A 22693-nucleotide genomic window follows, 5' to 3' on the forward strand; every position below is an offset into this window, starting at 1 on the left:
TCATATGTGATAAATTCCATTCATGTTGTCGAACTCTGAATGTAAAGAAACAATAGGCAATTTAATGCAAATTTTGTGTAAATCATGCCTACTTTTAATATATTTTAGCTCTTCAGAATGAAAGTTGACCACCTGTTTTTGTATGCATGTGCAATTTTGGCATATCGTATCTCGCATAACTTTTCTCGATTTCAAATTATTATTGCTGAAACAATCCTCTTACATGAGATACAGTAGTCAACTGTGCCCAGACATTACCAGAACCAGACGACTGCGACATCAGATTGTGTATTGTACATAGTACTTGTACATTTTTAGAAAATAGATACACTGAATTATATGACATTTTTTTTTATATTATTCATATTTCGGAATACTGTATGTCATGTCAAAGAAAGAAATTTTAAATCATATAATTGATATGTTTATTAGTACTCTTTATGATTTATAATGGTTTTTAACACATTTATATAGTTCTAGCGTATACAAAATTGTTAAAAACACATCATTATCAATGATAATTTTAACCCAAAATAGGGGTTATCACAGACATTACATTATAAAATTTTATTCCATAAAACTCAAACATAGATTTTATGTAAATCAAAGGCAAAATGAAAAAGGGAACTCAAAATAAGCAAAGTGTTTACTGTAAGCAGAGACCCATACAAAACATAAAATAATAAGAAGTTAATATCAATAACACACATTATTATTAAACAATTAAAAGTATAAACTTTTATTTTAGTTTTATATTTTTTACTTAGTAAGTGAAAATGTAATATAGAAATATTAGACAAATTTTATTTTAGATGTTTACAATATTTTGATAAAGATCCAGTTTACAAGACATGTTTCAAGAGAACTGAGCTTTCAAATGCTGGGTGTCGGTGGGGAAAAAATTAGTCACCTGAGTACCAACAAAAGCCTATGCATACAAATAAGCAGTTCTTACACAAGTAGTGTTTTGGATTCATTGTTTTGAACATGAAAATTTAGTTTTTGTGGGTCTGTCTGTTTAAATGTAATGCTTTTGACACAGATAACTGCTTATTATTAAACACATTTTTTTCTAGCTGCTTAATATACCCTGTAAGCAATAATTGAATCAGAAATAAATAAGTTTTTATTGACTAGTATACTACTACTGTAGATACATCAATTTAAAATTTCTAAAGTGTAATATCTGTGACAAAAAAAATATTGTGGAATGCTGGAATGCCCTGGCTCAGAATATTTGGTTTCTGGAAAATCTTGTTTTTAAATACAATTTCAAAAGAAATGATTTGAAATGAATGATAAATATTTAACGAAAGAGTTAGTAGTGTTGAATGAGTTTAGTATTGGGAGATTTGACAGTCAACTCATCATGATAAATGTTAAAGACCCCTTCCCTGCAATTTTGGACATTTTTTGGAAAATAATACATATATATCACTTTAAAAACATTAAACCATGTCATTCCTTGTCTTAAATGTACGTTTTATGGTAAATTATGATAAAAAGTGAGAAACAATGCACTACCTAAGTAGCTTGCGGCGATCGACCTCTCGTGGACGGTCTTAGGCCTAGCCTAGCTAGGCTTAGTTTTGTAGGCCTAGCTGGTAAACATCGGTAACGTACGAACATCGTACGCTAGCTATATACCTAGCCTGACGTTGTATAGTTGCTGCATTAATTGTCTTTCTATTTTTGCCAGACTCCGTTGATACAAATTGGGGAAAACCCGGTATTTTCGCTGAAAAGTTAGGAGTCTTCCATTTGTTTTGGCCTCACGATCGATCGAAAAGTGGGCGAATTACAGGTGAAAAACAAAAATATCAATCCGCGCGCAATGCATTTTGGGATTTATAGCGGGCCGCTATAATTATTGGAATCGACTTATTTTTCACATTTTTAACCGTTTAAAGACGAAAAAAGTTATCGCAATAGGACCATATAGTATTATTTTTACATTAAATATAGTTTGTGATCTTAAATTAGATCTAAAAAACGTAGGGAAGGGGGCTTTAAGCTGTAGTCCTACAGTAAGTTAAATGAATTTCTATGGATCTTGTCTATTTATACATTCACTACAGGCTAATACTTGTAACTGCTATTATCCTGCCTGGACAACAAAATTAAACAATCAGTTAATATACCCTTATTTGTAAAAAAAATAAAGAGCATGGCAATATAGTTATGAGAAGAGAAGTTTTAAGGTGAATACAGTTATAATAAAATTATTTTATGACTGATGATTTTTAAATTAGTTATGACTTTCTGTAGTAGTATCTGTAGTATCGGCCTCACCAAAGAGAACAAATACAAACTCTATCGAGTTATAAGGAAAACAGATAAAATTATGGGTACCAAATCTGAGGATTTAGATAGCATGTGTAACGAATTGCCAAAATCATAATGTCTGATTCTGCCCATCCCTTGCATTCATTTGTTATGTGCAGATCAGGTAGACTATGTCATCCTTTGACAAAAACAAATAGGTTTAACAACTCCTTTATTCTCTCCTCAATTCGTCTCTTTAACAAACAATTTGTAAGATAATTACTGTAATTACTTTTAATGAACTGTACATAGGCCTACAATGTATTTGATTTATATATCTAATTTTTTTATAATGTAATTGTATACTATTAATTAAAATAAATAATTTAATTATATTAAATTATTACTTACAATTAAAATACTTACAATCTATTTTTATATGGGAACTTGCTATTTTTATCTTTTTTGTCTTTTTGTGTTATTCTTTCTGTTTTGATGTTTTATATGGTGTTTTTATTACGAATGTAACAGGGAGCGGAGTCTCAAATTTTATATTTATTATGTGACAATAAAGTATATCTATGTCTATGTTAGTACAGTACTTAAATATATATTATCATGTTTCTGCTGCAAAAAATTCATAAATTATGTTTATTGTATCATAAGATAGTTCAGAGAAGATACACAAAGAAACAAAGTTATTAAAGAATTCTTACACAGTAAAAGCAGATAATATAGAGAGAGTCAAATCACTATTCAACATGCAAACTAACATTAGTTATTGAATTATCATCATTATAAGTCATAGATATCTATAGTTTGTTAGTACTTTAAGAACCTTCTAATGAAAGAAAACATTAGTAATAAAAACAATATTTGTTTAGAGCAAGTCTATGAAAAAGAAACTAAGTTTAACGACAAGTGCAAGCAACCTTAAATTCTTGAGCATTATACCAACTTGATCATGCGTTTCAATTTCCTAAAGCTTTAGATTTATAAGCGTGAGAAACTTGTCAAGATTCATCAATACCCAGATTTGTATTGTCATTGTCTAAATAGATTCGTCTACCATATCATCTGTTTTGACTTTTCAATGAAAAGCCAAATAGGTAAGATTACTGTCTATATCCTTTAACAATATTATACAATTACTGTACAAATACATACAAAATTCTTATATTGTTAAAGAAAATGTAATTTTTACATTGCTTATGGCTGTTACAGCAATCTTAAGCATTTTAGTTTGTAGTCTCTTCTTCCTGGCTAAACATTTTAATAAAAGATTTTATTTTTGTAAGAGTTTGTATACAATGCCAGTGATGGTACTAACTGATACATTCTTTTCCAATGTTATTATTATATTGACCCATGGAGATAGGCTTCAGTATTGACCATCAACTAACAAATTTGCATTGATAATGGTTTAATGGTTTTCAATTTATATAGCGCAAAATATAAATAGTTGATGTAAAATAAACCACGAAATAAGCCTAAGAAAACCGAATAAATTGACCAAGACAACAGAAAAAAAAGTCCGAAATGTTAACAAATTTTCATTGTCATGTCATTAAAATTAATTCAGTAGACATAGATGCAGTATTTATTAATTAAGTCATTAACTATTTAAAACTTTGGACACTATAAGAAGCATTCAAATTCAAGAATTAAAATTATGAAATAAATATTATCATTTATCTAGGAAAAACGTAGTACCTTTATCATGCATTAAGCTTGTGTTGTATTATAAATACACTGATAAGTATTATTACCATATTTATTCGAAAAAAAACGCCCTTCATTTGGAATAAACACCCCAACTCTTTGAATAATTAACGCCCAGAAGCAATTATTTATTTAATTATGTGATTATACGTGTTAAATTCAATTTTAACGAAACATTTATTTTCTTTCTTTCCTAAACTATTACAATAATATAAATTTATACGGTACTTAAGGTAGGTTTTCATATCACACCAAAAAAATAAATAAATAAACGGCTCTCCCAAATAAACGCCTCCCTTGCATTAACTCCCCACCTAAAAACCCTCTTGAACAATAAATGCCCTGGGGCGTTTATTCGAATAAATACGGTATACAATTTTAAAAAAACTACTTGCTAAGCCTTAATCAAGGGCGGATCCAGGGGGAGCACTGGGCATGCAATTCCACTTTATGACAGATTTAAATTATGCGGAACCTTTTAATATCTATTTTTTACATACTATTAATATTATATCTTAGTGCTCCTATAAAAGATCCTGGATCTGCCCTTGATACTAAAGGTACATAGTTACTGTTAAGTATACCCAGTCAGATGTGAATAAGCCAAATAAAAAGTCCCAGAACTGTTTCCCTACAATACTACAGTAAGTCTACTCTAGCAAAGTTTAAATTACTTTATTCACCCAACTCACACAAATCACAGTTTTTTCCGATATAGTTAGGTTCGCAAGTGCATTCATACGATGTACCATTGTCAGTGCAGGTTCCACTATCACAAGGAGATGGGTCGCATAATGAACGCGCTGAAATGGTTTCCAAATATATCCATTTGTAATAGACATACAATGTAATAACAGACTAGATTAATTATTAATAAGTAGGCATACAGTATACTGTAGAATTGAGTAATCACTTTAAATACAATTATAGGAATAGAACAGTAATATCAATATAATTTTTAAACTGTGTATATTAATTCAATAGTTATTAACTACTGTATACTACAGTATCAGTAGGCAGATTCATGTGCAAGCAGTAATTGATGACATTACTTAATTAATTGTATTAAACAAGAGGGGAAGTCGCATAATAAGTTGAAGGGGTCACTAACAACTGGGTTCATATTCACACAAAGGCTTAGGAGCAAAGACTTGGTGGAGCCAGACAATCTGTTCATTGCATTTCACCATGAAACCCATTATTTATATATTTTTTTTTTAAATATTAAGGCGACCAGTGTTGCCTGGGAAAACTAGGGTAATACACTCTTGAGTCTGCCCTGAAAAATGTTACTTTGCGTCAGTATATGCTTTATTTGTAGGCAAAATTCAAGTATATTAAAGGCCAAAAAATATTTTTCTAAATTATTTTAAAAACTTACACAATTCACAATTCAATCCCATAAATAAATCTGGGCACTGACAATTGTAGAAAGTGTCTAAAGGTACACATGTACCACCATTAAGACACGGAGAGTTGTTACACACTTCGCCATCTGAAACAGTTAAATTATTCCTTAGAGGCCGGTTAACACATGAATGTAATGCTTCCAATCAAACATTTAATTCAGTAACAATTCCTTTCACAAAATATGTTTTTTTTATGATTCGAGGCTCTTTTACATTTTGTATAATTCACTGACTTCTTAAGTATGTAGGTGGGATGTGAGCCAGGTTCCAGATTGAGTAAGCAGGTTAATCAGATGTTAGCACTCTATTATTGTATTGTTTGGTCCCCCCCACCCTCCCCGCCACCCATCCTCACCAAAAAAAACATTAAACTTAACAATAATGATTCTTTGCAGCAGAAATTGGCCCCTATTCATGGTTTGAATTTGAAGTGAATGACCCAATAAATCTATGCAATACTGTATCTCATTCATAACATTATTTAGCCTTAATAATAAACACATTTAATTTTATATAAAAAAACATGTTGCAATATAAGCGCTACATAAGTATAAGTAAGTATATATAAGTAAGTATTATTATTATTGAAATACCAACAAAACTATTTAATCAAAGAAACAATTATGCACTACAGACATGACGTTACTACTATAATGCCTCTTTTATATAGGCCGAAAAAATAACCAGTATAATACAGTACATCCTCCTTATTAATTTGCTATGAAGTGTGTCATTATTTGAAATCAATTATATTTTGTTATAGTATAACCAACTCCCTGGTATAATAAACATGAAGAAGAAAAAACATAAATTATACTTTATATACTTATTGAAAGGATTAATTTAATAAAATTAAACATTGATAAAGTAGATACAGATTATCAACTTACAATCATCACAGTCTTCTCCAGAAAATCCTGTGGTACAAGTACAAGTATAACTATTAGAAGATGCTGTAAATGTGCATATACCATCATTCTTGCAAGGATTCGGCTCGCAACCTATACCAGATGAAATTGGAAAAAACAAACACATAATAACAAATAAAATAGTCCTCCGTTGCATTTTCAATTTCATTTCTGCTAAACTTCCAGGAAAAAAATCAATATGTTATCCTTTACATCAGTCTTGCTGATTTAATAATACATGATGCTTTTGTTGATATTGCAATATTGAACTATCAACGAGTTTTCTAGTTATGTAATATATAGTCCAAGTGAAGTGGTATCGCTGATGTGACTTGCTTTTTCTGTATCCGACTCTAGTGATTTACTTCTGTCAGATTGGGAGAGAATAGGCTGTACTCATTTGCATAACAACTGTCAACTAAACAATGCTTTAAGCACAAACTGAAATAAAGCCTGTCCAATAGTACTAGATTTCACACTGACATTAAACAGAGTTACCCTGATCAGCAAATCAAACACAAGGATAGCCAAACAATACTTGCGTGCATCAACACACCCAGTGTATGAGTAATTTTGTGCTTGAACACACATTTATTCCATAAGCAATTAGGACCAGTTGAAAACAAAAACAAATACATTATGTTTTTGACACTAATATATACCATGGACCTCAATGATATACCATTATTATAAAGAACATAAAAGTGTTTTCCCAAAATAATATTTAGTGATGTTTGCAATTTCTTTCAAAATAGACCAATGCTTAACATTTTGTTCTCGTATACATCCAGTAACCATTTGTTCTATCATGCTAATGAACATTAGATACACACTCATTTCTCTACTAGGCCATATCAATTTCAACAATTTGATGCATGTTTACATTTAAGTAAATCATTAACAGAACATATAAAAAAAAAACAGATTAATCAAGTGGATATTATTATATAAATGTTAGGAAAGAATGCCATACCATATTTGGGTGTTGATCCACATCCACTATGAATAATAGACCTATGGTAATCAGTACAACTTGCAACTTGGTAACACCAACTAATAACAATGTAAAAACAATAATTAATCAAGTATATTTTGTTGTATAATACAGTAGGTATATAAAATGATATTAATTCTTGTTGTTAGTCAATATTACCATTTTGGTCCCTTACATTATGCTTATTTTTCATATTTAGGCTATGCGAGTCAAATGGCCGAGCTGTTAAGTTGGGGTGCCGCTTACTATACCTAAAGAGCCAGCAATATCAGCATGGGGTCGAGGCTAATTTGCTCCTAGTTCTGGTGGTGGAACAAGTCTTCTCGGATAACTATAAACCGTAGGTCCAGTGTACACAGTTTGCCTGTGTGCAATTTAAAAACCCAGTTCATCATTTAAGGAGTGAACTCGCCCAATGTGCACCTCAGTGTGTGTAAACTCTGGGGTTTACACAAAGGCGTGAAAGGTGTAGAAATCATACCATTGAAACAGTTGTGAAATCATCTTAAATTTTCAAGCATTAGTCAATGTTTTATTGCGACACAAACAAGATATTGGTCGCCTATATATTATTCATCTATACCTGCCAAATTGATTTATATATTTAATGTCCATGCTTTTTTTATTTATGTATATGAATGGCTAGTGTTGCCCGAAAGCTCTGCTAAGTTTTATGACTGTTTTACCTTATCGTTTTGATTTAGCTTTTCGCTTTTTTTTTTTGTATCTCCATTGAGATCCAGCCACTGATACCCACAGCATTGTCATTTTTTCAGTAATTTGCCTTTAGATTTATGTATATATATATATATATATTTATATTTTTCTACTTGTCTTTTCCCCCGTTATTTGTTCAAGGTGAGATGTATATAGAGGCGCTTGCAACCTGTTCATCCCTTTATTTTCGATGCCTTTGTGCTTTGTATTTCATGTCGTATTTTTGTATGGAATGATAAAGTTGAATAAATAAAATTAGTTCCCATTCTGTTTACCAACGTCAATGGCCTTTTGCTAATTTCTCTATAACAAATACCTTATATATTCCAAATAATTTTAAAAAAAACACATTATTATTTTTGGCTACAGGCCCGAGTAGTATGAATTGTGAATTCAACCATTCCATATAATCCAAAACAATTAATTATGACTGTACTTTACTGTATGCCAAAATATTGATTAATTGTTCTTTTAATAAAACAAAAGTTACTAGGCTTACATTTCATTTTTTTTATTATTCCATATTGGACTTTTCCATCTACTGTACTGTATACCGCTTTAACAGGTACAAAATAGATTCAAAATAGATTTCTGCTACATGATGTTTTCGGCATTAAAAATGTTTATACTAAAATTAATATATTCAATTATAAAATTAAAACAAAATTACTTTTTACACAAAGTGGGTAGCTTGTAAAAGACAACAACAACAATAATTGACATCATCATCTCAATTTATACATAATCTGCAACAAAAGTTGTTTAATCACAGACAGATTGTCTGATTCCATTGACTCATGTAAGGTGTGATTGTTCATATTTTCTTCATTTCCATTTTACCAGCACATCCTTCCTTCGTCTAATTTAGAAGGGGTGAATAACTTGCTGTAAAGAGGTAGGAGCAGATGTGATACACACAACATGCTACATATGACCATGTTCAATCATTCATTAATCTAAAAATGATCAACTTTTGTGTTAACTGGATAATCAGGTGTTTATTATTGTAAGAAAATCTGTGTGAACATTTTCAGGAAGGGTGATTGTAGGGATGCCGTTTATTCAAGGGAGCGTTTATTTTATTTTTTTTATTTTTTTGGGGGTATTATGGTAACATGTAAAATCACATAAATTCCTCCTAGATATGAAAACGTACAATACTTTCTGTAAACATTTTGCTCTATTTTCAACTCATGAAATATTCTCACCATCCGACTCATAAACATTCATTATTTCTATAATAGGTATAATGCATGTGATTTATTCAAGGAAAAAAATGTAAATGCCCTGGTGCGTTTATTCAAAACAGGTACAGTTTTTGTATGAATAGTTGACTTGCAATAAATGCCAACACTTAGTTTCTATGAATTTGTCAATCTTAACAAAGCTTTATGGTTTTTGGTTGATCAGTTTAGTCATGGAAAATGTCAGTGATTTTGCCAATTTATAGATTATCTATTGTTTGTAATGTATTACATATTGTATACCAAACAAACAATCACTTATTTGACAAAACATTTTCATTGCTATTTTATTTGTTTCTTTTTTACTAAGAATTGAACACAAAATCCAAGAACCAATACATGAAAATAAATTATGCACCTAAAAAACAGTAAATTAAATTCACAATGTTGGTGTCCTTTGTCATAGTGCCTATGTAGAATACTATACTGGCGGTGTAGGTAGTTAGTAAAACCTGTGATCAAGATAGACTGATATTAGTTACACCTGTGATCAAGATAGACTGATGTTAGTTACACCTGTGATCAAGATTGACTGATGTTAGTTACACCTGTGATCAGGATAGACTTATGTTAGTTAAACCTGTGATCAAGATAGACTGATGTTAGTTACACCTGTGATCAGGATAGACTGATGTTAGTTACACCTGCAATAAAGATAGACTGATGTTAGTTGCACCTGTGATCAAGATAGCTTATCTTAGTTACACCTGTGATCAAGATAGAAGATAGCTTAGCTTACTTACACCTGTGATCAAGATAGACTGACGTTAATTACACCTGTGATCAAGATAGACTGTGTTAGTTACACCTGTGATCAAGATAGATTGTCGTTAGTTACACCTGTGATCAAGATAGACTGTTGTTAGTTACACCTGTTATCACGATAGGCTGTTGTTAGTTACACCTGTGATCAAGATAGACTGAAACATTAACAAATTTAAGTTTATTATCTACTACCTACCTACCCAGCCTGCCTAGCTTATCGCCATGTATATGGTGACGTCCACCTAAAATTCTCTGTTTTGTTTTGATTGTCCCTTTGCCAAAATACTCAATTGTATGATGGTAATAGTAGTTCATTCCTTCTTGTAAGTCACTAAATCTTAATTGTTAATACTGTATAACAATGTTGTGAGTGTGGATCACCATAATCTAGTTTATTATCATGATTTGATTAATGTCATCATCATCATCATCGCACCAACATACTGTACTGTAGTTTATATTAAAACATTTCTAAAAAACATTTAATATTAGGCCTATTACATAGTATTAGACCATATTTGAAAATGCAATGCTGGCAATTGTAATTGAGGGCAGCATCAAATTGTATGGTTTGTCTGCAAACATGTACAAAACCACAACTTTCTATACGTATACTTTCTATTTGTTTCAAAGCACCTGTTTATAAATGTCAATACATAACAGTATCAATATATTAATACTACTAAATTTGTCGCATAAGTTTACCGAAACCGAAACCGCTAAATGGTACATGCTCACATTTGGCACACTAATGTTTCTTGATGGGCCACACATGATAGGCAATATCACTTTTCTGAATTTTAAGGATAAACACAGACAGGCAAACAAAAAACAGTAATTTGACGTCTCAGCGGCCATGTTTAGTGAGTTGTTACGTCACGTATCAACTACGGCACCGTTCCACAACCTATGGGTCACGAAAACAATATTATAGGTCACGAAATTGTTTCCGATGCTGAAACTTTTTGTCAATTATACAATGTTCTCAGAATCTTCAACACTGAGCGAGTTATAACCTGTGTGCACTTTAAAGAACCCAGTTCATTATTCGAGAAGAGTAGGGGGATACCCCGGTGAAGTGCGAATTTCCAAATTAGGATCATGGGGTCGCGGTCAAAAAAGGTTGCGGAACACTAAACTATGCAACCTCCTCTGTTGTGTACCACCATGGCCGGATCTACAAATACCATGCCGAGCCGTCAAATTAAAACAGTGTTTAGTCTCTGCAGCCGGCCAACCGTATCGACTGATTGCGTCATTGAAGTTAATTAATTAATTACACTTATCCTTTGAACAGAATGAATGATATCAATACTTTGTATATTCGAGTTTGAATCTGCGAAACGTGTAAATAATAAGTATCACCGCATAAAGCAAAAAAATCAAAACTTAGACAACAGTAGTTTTATTATTCCAATAGTTCACATCTTATTTCTATAAATTACCAATTCATATTTTATCATTGAAATGTTTTAAACTGCCGACTGATTGACATGTACACTGTCACTTTCTGATGCACACCCTAGAATAATATTCACACAGCACAATTTTTCTTTAGTGTCTTTTATTTTCATAAAATCATGAAAAGTCAAAAGTAAGTCAAAAGTTCCATATCCAGTATTGCTTTCATTTTTTAAGCCTACAGATATTTCAGAGTGAAGGGATAGTGTATAACAAAATCAATGTCCGTAAACAGTTCATAATTATATTCTTGATACAATTTGTTTTTATTTTAATAATTTGTATTTTTATCAGAGTTACTCCAATGCAAAGTTTATAACCATATATTAGGGCAGAAAAAGACCATGCAGAACACGGGTTAATGCTAGTACAAATAATTAATGTTTATGAGTGTAATAATAATAATAGTTCATTCTTATATTGCGCATTATAACCACTGCAGAGTTGAAATATAACCTTTCATCATTCACGAATATAAAACATTCATTATTTGTTTTATATCTAAATAGATTCCTGTCATTTGAATCAGATTGAATAAAATGTAGTAGGTCTACATTTTATTAAAATTGAAACAGTAACATTTATTTGGTTTTTTTAAATAAATATATGATTTTTTTTTTTATAATATATTAAATATTATATTTATTTGGATTTTCCAAACACACCTACTGTAGTGATAATGTCAACAAACAATCATAGACCCAGCTAGGCTAAAGCGCCTAGGCCTATTCTAATACAAATAGGCAAGGAAGGCAGCAATTCCATAACAAAACTGAAACTGATTTAGTCTAATTTTGTTTTTTTACAATTCCACATCTTATACAGATGTTCCCATTAATTAATCAAAATCATATATCTCTCGAAAAATGTACTTCCGTCGAGATACACTCGTACCAAGAATCACTGCAGCAGAAATACAAAATAGGCGGAACTTTTGGATTTATAAAGTAATGGTCTAAAAAAAATATTTTTCAAACACGAACAAAACAAAGTAATATTGCACCCCATGTGAACATAAATCATCCAATCAAATGACATGAATTTATTTAGGTGTTATATAATATATTCTAATTAATACAGATATTGATTATCTTACTCATTTATTCATTGTTCAATTTAATTCATTACTTATATTTGTATATTAATATGTTAATAAATTAAGACTTTTCTTTTTTTTCTGTCAACATTGAGTTGTGATGAGTTGAATTGAGTTACACTTAGTCAAAAACATTCAATGATTTTACAGAAAAAAGAGCAAGTTGCATGCTGTGTTTGGGTTATTGAACTTTCAACGATTGACAGGAATGTGGTGCAAAATCAATGCAAGATATCATAAAGAATATTCAATAATTGTTGACGTGTAAGCATGTGAAAAAAAAATCATATATGGAAAAATATTTCCCAAAGTATATAAACCAACACATTGTATTTGAAAGACACTAATTCTTTCATCACGCTGTTGTTGATGTCTTTACCGAATGCATAGACTATTAAGAAACCCTGATGATTATTATGCTGCCTGACTGAATAATTATGAAGTCAAATTATATTTTGTTGGTTTCAGAGTGCTTTTAAGCTCTGTTTACACTATCAAACTAGTTTGATAAATAAAGTGTGTAATTTCCTGAATAATTGTAAATATTAGAGTTTCATCGACTAGATTTTCTGCTCCAACCGTTTATAGAAGTATGGATGAAGAAAATTGATTTAGTGATTGCCTACTGCTGCTACAGCTACACTGCCTATTCCAGCACCTTGACAGATAAGAGGATCAGCCAAATTGATCAAGCTTGAAGGACAAGCAGGGCTGTTCTGCACCAACATACCTCAAGTTTGAACAAGAGAGTACTATCCAGATATGACATATTGACAAGCATCAGGCTTTGAAAATGACAGATTGCCAGTAACAAAGAGAGAACACACAACCAGATTGGTGCATCCATCAAATCCGACTGAGTTGAATGGAGAGTTTTTTCATTCGATTAAAGATTAACTGTTAACTCTCAATTTCTATACAGGACACAGTGTTGTTGTGCTCAACCAATTCTAAATTCCAATGCAACTAACCACAACTCAATGTTGCAATAATGTGAAAAATACGATAAAAACTACAATCAACCATTTTCAATCAAGACATAAAAATATAATTTCTTAAATATCAATTCCGTTGTTAATATATTACAATTAATATAACTTTAAAATAGAAAATGTTTCAGCATGACATCATCTTATACATTAGTTACACCCTTGTAGTTTGATCTGAAAAGAAAAAAACATCGACAACTAATTCTTTTGTCCAGCCGAGTATTTTACTGCACATAACATATCACTCAGAAATAATTAAAATCCAGTTCCATTAACTAAATATTATTAAATATTAACATTAACTATTCCTGTAAATTTCATTTTCAAAATCATATTAACTATTAAACATACTTGGACGGTGTAGTTGGCTTAGTTCCTCTTCTTCTGTCACAGTCTCCACAGAATATAGGATCAATGATGTTCCAAAAAAAGAGGATACCACAAACCCAACTGGAAACCATCTTCACATAGAATGGAGGCCATGTTCGCTGAAAGTTTTCTAGTTTTGCATACTGAGGTCTTTTAATACAAAAAAAAACCAATAGTACAGCTCGTATTATTACGCATTTATTATTATATTGTACACAATGTCATTTTGTGCATGTTTGTTTGTGGAAATACAGTAAATTGAAATTGTGTATGTTTAAGTTTCATTTGGAGTACAATTTATTAACATCAATTTTTTTTGCATTGTTGCCGTTTGTAATGTATCTTTTGTAATGTATGATTTGAATGTGAATTTCAGTGCAATTCACTGTGTTCTGCAAGGCAATTTTATTTAGGTAATTGAATGAAACAGAATTAAATTGGTTTTAGTGCAAAATTATTCACAATGTATGTTTAAATCTGCAATACACCATTTTTGTTGAAAATTCCATTTTCTGCAATTTTGACCAATAACTATTTTTTTTTAATCAACGTAAAGAAAGACAACACCAAATGGCAAATCATTTGTAACATAAATTCAGTTATATTAGATAAAAATAGCCAGAAAGTGTAATTGATCTTTGCCATAAATAAATGAATTCCATATTCAAATGAGCTACTTTTGGTGCCCATTTGTTCACGATGTGTATGTTATATATTTTTTCTAATTCAATGATTTCCTATATAGGAAAACATAATAAGTTAATGAAAATGTACCTACTTGTACCAATTTGTGAGAGTCATCATTATATAAAATGATGCCAACATAAAGACAAGATGAAGGAATGAATAATTGTATACAACGCCTTCTTCTTCATTGTGAATTACACCTGAAACTGGTCTCTTTTTGGATTCCTTTTCTTCCTGAATTCGTTTATTTTTCTGATCATTTTTCTTCTTTTTCTTTCGCTTATTTGATGGTTGAGAACATTCTTCTTCGTCACTGATTCCCTTGCTTAAGTGCTGTCTAGCTAGAGGAAACTCTTTTAAAAAAAGGAAATAGGTTTGCAAATGACAACAAAATCCTGATGTGTGGTTTTAGGCCTATCGTATTAAAAATGATGATGACAGTAATATATTTTTACCCTCAAGTTCTGTTTTTTCTCCAAGTGGATCACATAGACAGCAAGCACCTTCCTAGTAACATATATAGAAATACATGATTAAATCGATATATTTATGAGAAAAATGAATAAATTAGTAAACTCATTCAAAATTAGACACTCAGAAAACAAATGCAAAAATTATTCACATAATTGATTCTGACTTACCATCAGAATGTCTGAATATTTCTGTGAAAATCTACACAAATTTTGTATATTTCTTTCATAATTACTCTAGTAGTAGCTGGTTAAATATAGCAGTCTATCTTTCAACTCATGAAATATTCTCCACCAAATACAAAACATTCATTATTTTTTATAATAGGATTTCATTATTTTCCCATAACATACACGAAAAATGCACTGGATGATCACAGTTATCACTGACAACACATATTAGATGTATTTTCTCCCAAAACATGATAAATAAAGATGAATAAAATAACATTTTGAATAGGCCACTATAGTTTCTTTTAATAAAACAAACAAACTAATATTTTGCTTGAGTGAAAGATAAAATAAACAGTTTTAAATGGCTTATTGGGTGAATAATTTAAATAATTAAAATTATCTTTAATAAAAAAACTGAAGAAAATGCAAGCATACAAACAAATACGTCAATACTCAATACCTACTGTACACAGCATAGATATCCAAGCTACATAAATATTTAAAAAAATTACAGACAATACAGTATACGTACAAAACATAGTTCATGTTAAGTACTTACAGTTCCACGTCGAGGGAAACAATGCCATCGTCTGGCATTTACAACACTGTTGGTAAGAAAAGCAAGAAATAGTACATGCCAAATAAAAACAATTCATGTAAATTCAAGCATCAAATCCCATTGAAAATAAATATAAAACTTTGAACTTGTCACCAGGACGAGTTGGTGTAAGTGCAACGTATTAGCTGTATGTTATCCTATAACCAGAGGTTCATATTGTATTTACATAAATAATTATGTATGTATATTATTTGTAAATAGAGAATAAGACTAGATTAGAAAGAGTGTGCAAAACGGCCTCTAAAATAATTGGATTATTGGTTAAACTTGTTGTTAGTGATATGTGTACAAAAAATTGAGGAAAGTTCATACCAAAATTATGAAAAGTTGTTTTATTGAAATTCTGAGGAAGAGATTCAAAATAGACATGTTCTTTACATTCAATTTCCCATTGGCGAGTGCAGGATTTTTTGACATTTGTTTTATTATTAAAAAATGAAGTGGAAACAATCTTCCAATGTAACTTATGTGCTGTGTGAGAAAAAACATGAATTTTGACAATTTCAAAATACATAAAATTGCCTAAATAAAGCTCCAAATTGAACAGTAATTAATTGTGCACATATGCAACTAAGATTACTGCTTATTTTGTTTAGAGCAACCAACATTGTGGAAAGATGATTAATTAAAATTAGATGGGAACTCTTAGCATGATGGTGATGGTCACTTAGGCTTTGGTGATGTGTGAAAATAAGCAACTTGTTAAAAAATACATGCTTTAAAATTGGGTGTATAATTCTATTACTAACTTGTAAGTTTATGGTATTATTGTGCTGAATTGTATATTAAATATGGTAGGTGATATTACTCTACTCACTACTTTATTTGTCATCAAAATGAAAAATGAAGATTGTGAAAAGTATGGTTCAGCAAAACATATGTGGGAGAAAATTGAGCATGGATAAACAACCAACTATGATGGAAGAGAATAAAATCAACAGTTGTAAAATGGAAATGGCCATACATCACAACAAAATTGTACATGAAGTCATCTAAAACTCCCGTACCTTCCATTTAAACTAGATTTGAACTTAAATGATTGGTATGAAAACATACCCGCCACTGTAAACATACCTCCTCTAAGATACTGTACTAGCTATTCATTTCTTTGTAAACATAAAATAAATATGAGAATGCACATTGTATATACAGTGAATATATATATATACATACTGTATTTGCAGTAGATCTTTCTTTTTCTATCACATTGTCGGACATTTATTTGACCCAAATTGTTCGTGAACATACGTTTATATTCAAATGATACATTTTGGTAAAATGTGACCAGCTGACATTACCTTATTGACTGATCGTCTTGCATCTCAATTGTGCCAAAAAGTGACTGGAAGACATAGGCCTAATACACTATAAAACACATTTTTAGTGCCCACTGAAAGTAGAGTGTTGCAGTTAGTTAGCCTGTTGTTTCTGTAATGTTAATGCTATAGGCTTACTAAATTGACATTTGAGAAAATTTGAAATAGATAGTTAGCTATTAAAACAAAAGGTATTTTTAGAGAATTGCTGTGCAGTGATCATGGCGGTATGCTAACAAACATGGCATTATTATTATTTACCATGTTTACATAGGTTAATTTATTTCCAGTTTTGAATTGAAATGAAATTGTTATTTTTCCTTAACCTTTCTGAAATTCTAAATTATGAGCTGAGGAGTGTGCATTTCTTGCAATATTGCTATCATATTCTATGTTTTTATGTGCGTATCACCTAATTCATTCATGGTGTATTTAATTTCTAATTTAAAATTGCAATTGGTTTGACTGTTTTGCCTTGTGTTTTATTCCTAAATTGAAGGATGGTCTATAAAAGGCTAATCTACAGATAAAGCGTGGAGAAGTTCATACATGTACAAGTTGGAAGTGGTGCGATAGAGAGAAAATAATAAATCTATACAATGTGTTGTCTACTCAGTCAGAACCACACAGCAGCACCTACTCTACCTACTATATACTTATAAATAAGGAAGTTGAAGGAATCAAAACAAAATTTGAGTGTTTGTGAGAAAAAGGAAGCAACTTCAGAAATCTGAGAAATGTTTAAAAAGTGCAAAACTATCATTCTATTACATCATTACACTGTAGGGAATTCAAGAGAGAGAGACAACGTTAGTATAGTTTCAGTTTTTGATGAGAGCAAACTGTAGTAGTTTTTGCGCTGAGTAACGCATATATCAGAGCATAATGGTAGATACCTCAGAATGACTAAAATGACCTAAAATACTTCTGAACCTTATGAGGTTAGAAAATATAATTATCATCTGCATTTGTTGAAGGAATTATCTGCATTTGTTGAATATTTGTTGAAAGATATCCAGGAGATTCAGATAAGTGTCATCTAATGCCATTCCAAGAGTGGCACCACAAGAAATATTGACTTTGAATGAACAAGTTCAGAACGCTTCTGGAAAACAACACTGTCTTGTGAAGGCACCAAGCTTCCACAAATCTGATCAGCTTATATAAAAAGCACACAGATTTTGTATAACTTCTTATCTTTGTAACAGCAAACTCATAAAATTAGCTGACAGAGTTAACAGGCAGGTTTATACAGATTGTTGATTAGTACAGTTATGAAATACAAGACATATACATGCAACAAACGTAACATCTGATATTATTCAATGAAAATTCATGCACATCTGCTGACCATTAAAAACGTATAACAAACAATTATACCTCATCCTTTGCGAAAATGCAGAAAAATGAATTACAAACGCAAAGTAGCAGGCCTATATGCATCATGCATTTGCTCCCTTACTATTGCTCGCACAAGACACTTCCCAATGAGTGGGATGCGGGATCCTACTGCCGCTATCATTTTTTCATTTTCAAAACTACAATACAACCAAAATCATGTCATGTGTGAAGAAGCGTCCTGAATTTTTTTAATTCTGTAGCACAGAAATGCACATTGAAAAGTATTACTGGATAAAATGTCATGAAAAAATCCATGATCACATACAAATTAATGACAGCTACACACAATATTTATACTTGAATAGAATCAGAGAGATGAATAAATCAATCTGGCACAAAAAAAGCACAACATGACATCATCATAAAGGGTCGGCTGGTTCATATATGGTAGTGTAACAGTCAATCTAAATTTTCAAGTTCATGCATGTTCGCCTATAAGGTAAATTAAACAGATCCAGAAACAATTTGAGGAAATATTAAAATTTCAATTTTATGTTGGAAATAAACAGTAGATATAATCTGTAAATTAGGAGAGAGAGTTGTGGTTGTCTGCCATATAAATTTGCTATTGCACGCATGCATATACATGACATATTAAAATGAAAAGAATTATATAATTATTATAAATGAACAAATTCAACTAAATATATAAAAAATACAGATTCTACAGTTACAGTACACATCAATCGATTAAATTGAATTGTTTAAATGTTCAATAAAAACAAACCTTGCATAAACTACCATTACAATCATGATGGTGGCATCTGCAATTGCCTTAATGAGGTCATTGTATGAGTTGTTGATCAGGTTTGAAAGCACAGAATCTCCTGGACCACAGAATGTCTTGTTATATTTAAATTGGGTTTCTCCAGTCTCTTGAGAAATGCCATTTGGTATCTTATCTACAAATACAAATACAAAATGTGAATGAAATAAAGAAATCTACATCTGAATCCTCACAATATTTGAATGTTTTAAAAAGTAAATTACAAATAAAAAGACATCAACAATAAATATAGAAAGACAAGTCTAGTAATGTAGTTAAATGGCTAATAAAGTATGTCATGATCATTGTACAGATAGTAAGAGTGAAGATAGTGGAAGACCACTTTTCATTACAAGCCACTATACTGTATGTAAAACTACTGCAAATTTAAACTCACAATTAGAATCTCATTGGTTCATGATTTTATATTTTAATCATATATAAAGTTTTTTTAATGTCAGGATGCATATTCAAACTCTGGAAACGTGTCACGCATTAATAATCAAAAATAATATGCAAAGCAATATTTGCATTTCTTTGATGAAGTCATCTTTATAAGTTGTTATAATCGCTAATAATATTATTATTAAACTTCTAAATCAAAATGCCCATTCTTTGGGCGTGGGTTTTTATTTACAACAACTTACTAATTACTGGTGGTTCAATAGACATGGCTGTCCAGGTGAGATAAATTATATATAGGCTTATAATAGATGACTGCAACAGGCAACAATCCGATTGCTCTAAAAGTAGTAAAGAATGAATTACAATTACTTTATGTAACTAGACAAAGAAATGCAAAAATAATAGTAATTAAAATTGTCCCCTTGCTACCCAAGAAACCGACCCGACATGATTGTTTTCATTTTTGAAAAACTGAATGTTTTAAGTTCCTATTAGAGATTGAAGAAGAATATTCAAGTAAAGGTCGACCATGATAGTTGCACTACAGTAATAAAATAGGATCCTAATTATTTGTTTGTAAGTCTGTTGTATAGTATATTTTAAACTGTGTATTGATATATTTCCACCTTAATAGTGCCTTAGAAAAAAGGAAAACCTCTTCCTTACCGACATTTATTTGTAACATTTTATTTTACCAGGCCTTAGTGGTATGTTGGTGATACTGAAAAATACTGCTGATGAATCTTATTACTATAGTACAGTATTAACAAAACAATTCACAAAACAAGCCCCTCAAAATAAGGGGCTTTGGGACAAACATCTGGTTTAGCATGAAATCTGGATTTCTGGGTAGTCAGTATTACTATTAGGGAGGTACACACTGTACAAAAACACATTTACATATTAAAATTAATTATTTGGAAAAACTTACTCTTACGAACAGAAGGTAACATCATTAAAAGAGAAAGGATCAAACAGACTGCAGAATTAATAATGATGAAATACAAGTTTAAGGTGCAATGACTATCAAGAGCAAACTGTGTGATAAGCACGTAGATACCAACTAGTACACCAGCATAGAACACTATAATAAACAAACTTAGAACTGAAAAAGAAAAAACAAAATATTATATCATTTTGTTGGTATAAATGTAATTTAATAATATTTGTGTACTAATAAATGTAAGTAATATGTACAGTAATAATACATTTCTTGTTGGTCCCCATATTTAACAATGGTATTTTACATTAGTAAACAAAACATCAAAGACATTTATTATACAATTTTACAACATTTCGATTCAAATTATAAGTATTGTGGACGTATTTAAGAATAATACATGTTTTTTTAGTTATTACAGGTTTATTTGTCTGAGTAGTGTACAATGGGGTGTAGGTAATAATGTGCTAAAAATGTCATACCTATGAACCACAAGATGGTGTTATTGCTTTTCATTTTTTCAGACCTAGAAAAAAAAGGAGAGATTTTATACCAAAAAACATTGCTTTTAATATACCCAGTGGTGTTGAGTCTTGTCCTCTGCCTATACCCAGTGATGTTGAGTCTTGTCCTCTGCCAATACCCAGTGGTGTTGAGTCTTGTACTCTGCCTATACCCAGTGGTGTTGAGTCTTGTACTCTGCCAAATACCCAGTGGTGTTGAGTCTTGTAATCTGCCTATACCCAGTGGTGTTGAGTCTTGAACAGTAATCTGCCTATACCCAGTGGTGTTGAGTCTTGTCCTCTGCCTATACCCAGTGATGTTGAGTCTTGTCCTCTGCCAATACCCAGTGATGTTGAGTCTTGTTCTCTGCCAATACCCAGTGGTGTTGAGTCTTGTCCTCTGCCTATACCCAGTGGTGTTGAGTCTTCCTCTACCTATACCCAGTGGTGTTGAGTCTTGTAATCTGCCTATACCCATTCGTGTTGAGTCAGTCTTGTCCTCTGCCTATACCCAGTGGTGTTGAGTCTTGTCCTCTGCCTATACCCAGTGGTGTTGAGTCTTATCCTCTGCATATACCCAGTGGTGTCGAGTCTTATCCTCTGCCTATACCCAGTGGTGTTAAGTCTTGTACAGTAATCTGCCTATACCCAGTGGTGTTGAGTCTTTTCCTCTGCCTATACCCAGTGGTGTTGAGTCTTGTCCTCTGCCTATACCCAGTGGTGTTGAGTCTTGTACTCTGCCAAATACCCAGTGGTGTTGAGTCTTGTACTCTGCCTATAGCTAGTGGTGTTGAGTCAGACTTGTCCTCTGCCTATACCCAGTGGTGTTGAGTCTTGTACTCTGCCTATACCTAGTGGTGTTGAGTCTTGTACTCTGCCTATACCAAGTGGTGTTGAGTCAGTCTTGTCCTCTGCCTATACCCAGTGGTGTTGAGTCTTGTACTCTGCCTATACCTAGTGGTGTTGAGTCAGTCTTGTCCTCTGCCTATACCCAGTGGTGTTGAGTCTTGTACTCTGCCTATACCTAGTGGTGTTGAGTCTTGTCCTCTGCCTATACCCAGTGGTGTTGAGTCTTGTACTCTGCCAAATACCCAGTGGTGTTGAGTCTTGAACAGTAATCTGCCTATACCCAGTGGTGTTGAGTCTTGTACTCTGCCTATACCCAGTGGTGTTGAGTCTTGTACTCTGCCTATACCCAGATGTGTCATCCATCCGTCTTGCAGAGTTGGCCAATTTTCTGATGACACTGTTCTGTTGTGCACTGTCGGATGTAGACATTACTCGCTAATTCCAGAAATACATTATTCATTTGTTGGTGCAATGAAAATCGCTTACCTCTAAACCCTTCTAAATGTAAAGATAATGAAATTATCTAAAGGTTCTCGAGCAGACATTTATTCACCTATTTACAGAATTTCTAATATACAGATTCCAATTGCTACGAAAACTAAATTGCTGGGAGTCACTATTTCT

The 22693-nt window shown here is 31.6% G+C and overlaps 2 protein-coding genes across 6 annotated transcripts in view; both read right to left on the minus strand.

The window, feature by feature from the left end:
* The window catches only part of LOC144845568 (cadherin-23-like), a 47081-nt gene extending 40336 nt beyond the window's left edge, over positions 1–6745 (minus strand). The window contains exon 1 of one of the 3 annotated variants that reach the window (XM_078702988.1): positions 6287–6737. In XM_078702988.1, coding sequence (XP_078559114.1) covers positions 6287–6473 — 187 coding nt within the window. In that variant the 5' untranslated portion in view covers positions 6474–6737. Of the gene's footprint in view, positions 1–5368; positions 5406–6286 lie in introns of those variants that run through there. The other 2 variants (XM_078702989.1, XM_078702991.1) reach the window with 2 other exon arrangements.
* Positions 6746–11446: 4701 nt separating this feature from the next.
* The window catches only part of LOC144845577 (serine incorporator 3-like), a 28883-nt gene continuing 17636 nt past the window's right edge, over positions 11447–22693 (minus strand). The window contains exons 5-13 of one of the 3 annotated variants that reach the window (XM_078703003.1): positions 21200–21243; positions 20709–20882; positions 20020–20115; positions 19334–19508; positions 18668–18743; positions 15082–15133; positions 14718–14979; positions 13922–14089; positions 11447–13744 (exon numbers count right to left, since the gene is read on the minus strand). In XM_078703003.1, the coding sequence (XP_078559129.1) occupies positions 13714–13744; positions 13922–14089; positions 14718–14979; positions 15082–15133; positions 18668–18743; positions 19334–19508; positions 20020–20115; positions 20709–20882; positions 21200–21243 (1078 nt within the window). In that variant the 3' untranslated portion in view covers positions 11447–13713. Of the gene's footprint in view, positions 13745–13921; positions 14090–14717; positions 14980–15081; positions 15134–15829; positions 15876–18667; positions 18744–19333; positions 19509–20019; positions 20116–20708; positions 20883–21199; positions 21244–22693 lie in introns of all 3 variants that reach the window. The other 2 variants (XM_078703005.1, XM_078703004.1) reach the window with 2 other exon arrangements.

This window comes from Antedon bifida, chromosome 6 (genome assembly GCF_963402885.1).
Source record: "Antedon bifida chromosome 6, ecAntBifi1.1, whole genome shotgun sequence".
Classification (NCBI taxonomy): Eukaryota; Metazoa; Echinodermata; class Crinoidea; order Comatulida; family Antedonidae; genus Antedon; species Antedon bifida.